The sequence below is a fragment of the Nicotiana tomentosiformis genome, chromosome 2, assembly GCF_000390325.3.
Source record: "Nicotiana tomentosiformis chromosome 2, ASM39032v3, whole genome shotgun sequence".
Classification (NCBI taxonomy): Eukaryota; Viridiplantae; Streptophyta; class Magnoliopsida; order Solanales; family Solanaceae; genus Nicotiana; species Nicotiana tomentosiformis.
The window spans coordinates 151,449,003-151,453,471 of record NC_090813.1 but is presented as its reverse complement, the minus strand read 5'-3'; the positions used below and the strand labels follow the sequence as shown (position 1 = coordinate 151,453,471).

Here is a 4,469-nt window from a genome sequence, read left to right as displayed (position 1 = left end):
ACTACTTCGTAGAGTTACCTTTGCATATTTTGAAAAAATCTAAAACAAAAACACCAGTTGTAATATATTATAATGTAGTTTCTAATACTTTTGCCTGTCATTCAGGCTAGCAATTAAGTCAGCACAAAAACAACCCCGAATTCGGAGAGAGCACTTCAAAGGAGGTTATATTGCTCTTAAATTAAAAATCCAAATTCGAAATCTTAGTCAAGCCAAAGAAGAAGCGATTTTTTGCGATTTAAGGAATCAGTCGTACTAACGCGATAACATCCATTACGCTCGTCGATGAGTGTTTATATTTATACTCTTACGCGGAACAAGTACATATGAATTTATAAAGACAAATAAAAGATTAATAAGAGTTGCAATTACCTTTACAACTAGTACTATATAACTAAAGCATGTCTTCCCTCCTCGCTCGGTTAACCCGAATCCAAGTAATGGTCAGTAAAAGTGACGAAAACGACATAAAGATTGGAGACATTCTCCAAGCAATTGGTACGTATAGATGTGATACTTAGCGTGTGAGAATACGAACCATATGGTACATCTTTACAAGTCGTGTATGGCATTGTGTGTGAAGCTTGCAATTCAAGTGCAAAAGAAGAATTTCCCTTTCCATCTGTCTTACTCCTTACTTGATTCCATTTTTTTTTAACTATTCTATATCTGAAATTTATTGTCTCGATTAATTAATTCGGCTCGCGCTGAATAGGTCTACTAATTAAAGAATGTTACGCCTTCTCTGTTGAATAATTTTTAAATTCTAAAATTCGAATCTTAGACTTCTAATGAAAGATAAAAGGATCTTAACCATCCCACATCCCTAGGTGGTATTCCTCTGTGTGTATGGGTGAGTGTGCGTGTGCGTGTGTGGATAGAAGCTAGCATTTCACTTTAAAAAGTTCGAGAATAACCCTGCGGACCCTAGATCCCTGGCTATATATATGTGGTTGCACGCGAACGATAAACTCAAATATTTCAATTCTTTATAAGTTAGTGAAACGTTCAGAAGTAACTTCTACATGGATTCAAACTCACACTATGAAGGAAATCATGAGTCCAACGAAATAAAAAATGGGGTACGTTTAGTTTGATCTTCATTTTTCTCTTGATTCTTTACCTCTTTCTTTACTTATTCTTCTTTATATTTTCACAAGCTCTACTGTAATTTCTCTCATCATTAAGCTTACTATAACGCTTTTGCCTTCAACTCATCATTTTGTTTACTTTTGCTCTTTGCGTCAATGCATTAAAGGGAATTAATACTTCTCTCTGATGCTATGAAAAAATTGATTAATTTGCTAGGACCAAATGTTTATTCGATGGTGATTTTCTTGCTTGAAGAGCAAAAAACTTAGTCTAGTCAAAACTAAATCAAAATAATGGTTTGACATATTTAATTACTGTGCTTGCAGTTCGAAATTTATCCGTCAGCCCTTAATATCATTTGGGGAAAGGATGGACGATATTGGAAATTACTTCAAGGGTAAGTATATATATTTTCTCACTTTGAACATATCTTATGAGAAGATAGAATAGATTAGGTCGTAATCGAACAACTTGAAGAGTGAATATTTTTGGAGATAGAGTAATTCAGCTACTAAACGTACCCCTCCCCCCTTCCCCTCCCCAATAAGAAAACAAAAAAATCTAAAATTACTCGTCCAAGGGTATAGCCTAGTAGTCAATGAAAATGAATGAAAACCATGAGAAATTAGAGTTGAAATCCCACCAAAGAGAAAAAAAGTTAGGTGATTTTATTATCTGCCTAGATTATGGTGAACAAAGTTACTTGTTACTTGTACTAAATTAATGGTGCACTTGGGATTTGAACCTATAACTTCAAACAAAAGTAAAACCACATTTGCCATTATACTAAAAGCTTCTCTTATGTTAAAGGGATTAAAATATTTACGGACACAAGCACACACATATAAATTTGTTTATACACTATTTGCACATGTGGTTTTACATGTGGTTCGGTCATTACTTGCCTATTTTGGTGGAGGTTGTACTTGATAAAATAGTTGAGGTGCGCGCAACGTTATTGTTATAAGAAAATTTAAGTGGTACATTGAATGATATGATTTTGCATCATCTAATGTTGGATTTGATGAACAGGAAAGAACCAGCAGAACTTGTACAAGTAAGTTGGCTAGAGGTAACAGGATATTGTGACAAAGTAGAGCCAAACGTAACATATGATGTTAAGTTCCAGCTGAAATTGACACCAGATGCATTTGGCTGGAATGATTTACCCATCTACTTTATGGCCAAATCTGGAAGCGGAAGCTTATGGAAGAAACTGAATTTGACAAAAGATGGTCCTACCAATTCCGATGGAATATATGTCGTACCCAACAATCTTACCGTTACAGTAGGACAAGCTGGCAATGACGAGAACAAGCTTTATTTTGGGCTCTATGAAGTCTGGAGTGGAAAATGGAAAGGAGGATTAGTAATCCAAAAAGTAATAATTACGAAGAGTGTGGAGCATTAATATACATACATTCTTTCTGCATGCAGTTTGTGGGAGTACCAAATATAATACGTGATGGACCTTAATAAAAGAATGCTTCATAGAAGTTTTCTGTCATAATCTTTAGTACGTTTCCTTGTAATAGTAAGTTATTATTATGAAAATAAATGTTTGTTTGCATGTTTTCGTCTGACCATCTTGGCTTGTATTTTAATTTTCGGCTCAGTTATTTTGTACAAAACAGATTTGTAATGGGATTTACACATTTTACGTTTGAAATGTTGTAACGACCCGATCGTTCATTTTGAGCTTTAGTGTTCCGTTCAGTGGTTCAAGGTCCTAAGTGACTTCATATTGTGTATTATGACTTACGTGCATGGTCGGATTCGATTTTCGAGTGTTCGGGATAAATTGGGAAGAATGATTCTCATTTTAGAAGTTTAAGTTGGAAATGTTGACCAAGGTTTGACTTTTGTGACAATGACCCCGGAACGGTATTTTGATGGCTCTAATAGGTTCGTATTGTGATTTTGGATTTGAGTGTATGCCAGAAATTGAATTCGAAGGTTCCTAGGTTGATTTGATACTTGTTGGTGGAAATTGGCAATTTGAAGGTTTAGAAATTTCTTAGATTTGACCGTAGATTGACTTTACAGCTATCGGATCCAGATTTTAATTTTGGGACTTAGAATAGGTCTGTTTTGTTATTTGGAACTTATCTGCAAAATTTGGTGTCGTTCCGAGTTGGTTTGATAGAAATCAGATACGTGGTTGTGTTTCTAAAAGTTATTGAGTTTCATTGTAAATTTCATGTGTTTTGGTGTCCGATTCGTGGTTCTGGATGTTATCTTGGTGTTTTGATCGCACGAGCAAGTTTACATTATATCTTTAGACTTGTGTGGATGTTTGGTGTGGAGTCACGGGGGCTCGAGTGAGTTTTAGAGTATTTGAGTGGTTTCCGTTTTTGCTGGTGTTGCTGGTGCCTCAGGTCTCACAAATGCGAGATACTATTCACATTTGCAAACCCCGCATTTGCGAGGTTCACAGGAAACTGATTAGTTGGCATTTGCGAACATTTTGTTCGCTTTTGCGATGGGGGTGTGGGCTGGCTTTCGCATTTGCGATCTCATGATCGCTTTTGCGAAGGGCCTGACTTCGCAAATGCGACGTCAGGGTCTCATTTGCGACTTTTCTTGAGTTTGTGATGATTTGTCTGTATTTGCGAGGACTCGATAGGAGACGATTTTGAGGAGGGATTTTCACATACAACTATTGGGTAAGTTATTTTGATCAATTTGTAATTATATTGTATGATTATTTATGAGATTTAACATCTAAATCATGAGATTTGAAGGGGAATTTTATCTATATTTTGAAAAATAAAAATTTGCGATTTGAAAGTTGAAATGGACTCGGATTTGAAAATAAAACACATATGTGAATTCGTAGGGTTATGGATAGTCGAGATCTACTCTTGGACTCAGGTTTTGACCAGGCGGGCCCGAAGTAGACTTTTGGGGAATTGTGTAAAGATCTTAGCTTTATTTATTGGAATTGGTTTCTCTTGTATTATTTGATGTTATTACGACAATTTTGGTTAGATTTGGGCCGAGCGGAGGTGAATTTTAGAGGAAAGGCATTTTTATTGAGGGCTTTTGATGTAAGTAGCTTGCCTAACTTTGTGTAGGGGAACTACTCCGTAGGGTCTGATTTAATTGCACTATTTGAATTACGTGGACAACGTGTACACGAGGTGACGAGTGTGTACACGACCTTATATGTGAAAATTGACCGGTTTAGACTCTTCGTCTACTTATATGTATTTAATTGAAGTCATCATATTATGTTATATCTTTCATTATCGAGTTTGTTCTTATATGCTTTAGTTGATGTTGTCACTATATGTTACCTCTTTCATTGTTGAGTTATACTTATTTGAAGTCGTTATTACATGTTATTCCTTTAATTGTTGAGTTTATTCTTTCGT

General features: G+C 35.5%; 1 protein-coding gene across 1 annotated transcript; it reads left to right on the top strand.

Moving 5' to 3' along the window:
- Positions 1–929: 929 nt before the first annotated feature.
- LOC104105017 (protein PHLOEM PROTEIN 2-LIKE A9-like) lies at positions 930–2,662 on the top strand. The gene is made up of 3 exons (XM_009613249.4): positions 930–1,082; positions 1,419–1,489; positions 2,125–2,662. Exons 1-3 carry the CDS (start codon positions 1,026–1,028, stop codon positions 2,501–2,503), a joined length of 507 nt encoding a protein of 168 aa, XP_009611544.1. The 5' UTR covers positions 930–1,025; the 3' UTR covers positions 2,504–2,662.
- Positions 2,663–4,469: the final 1,807 nt, after the last annotated feature.

Coding starts and splice junctions, on each gene's coding strand:
- LOC104105017 (XM_009613249.4), top strand. CDS start 1,026: ATGGATTCAAACTCACACTATGAAGGAAATCATGAGTCCAACGAAATA. Junction 1,083..1,418: donor CCAACGAAATAAAAAATGGG/GTACGTTTAGTT, acceptor CTGTGCTTGCAG/TTCGAAATTTATCCGTCAGC. Junction 1,490..2,124: donor TATTGGAAATTACTTCAAGG/GTAAGTATATAT, acceptor TTTGATGAACAG/GAAAGAACCAGCAGAACTTG.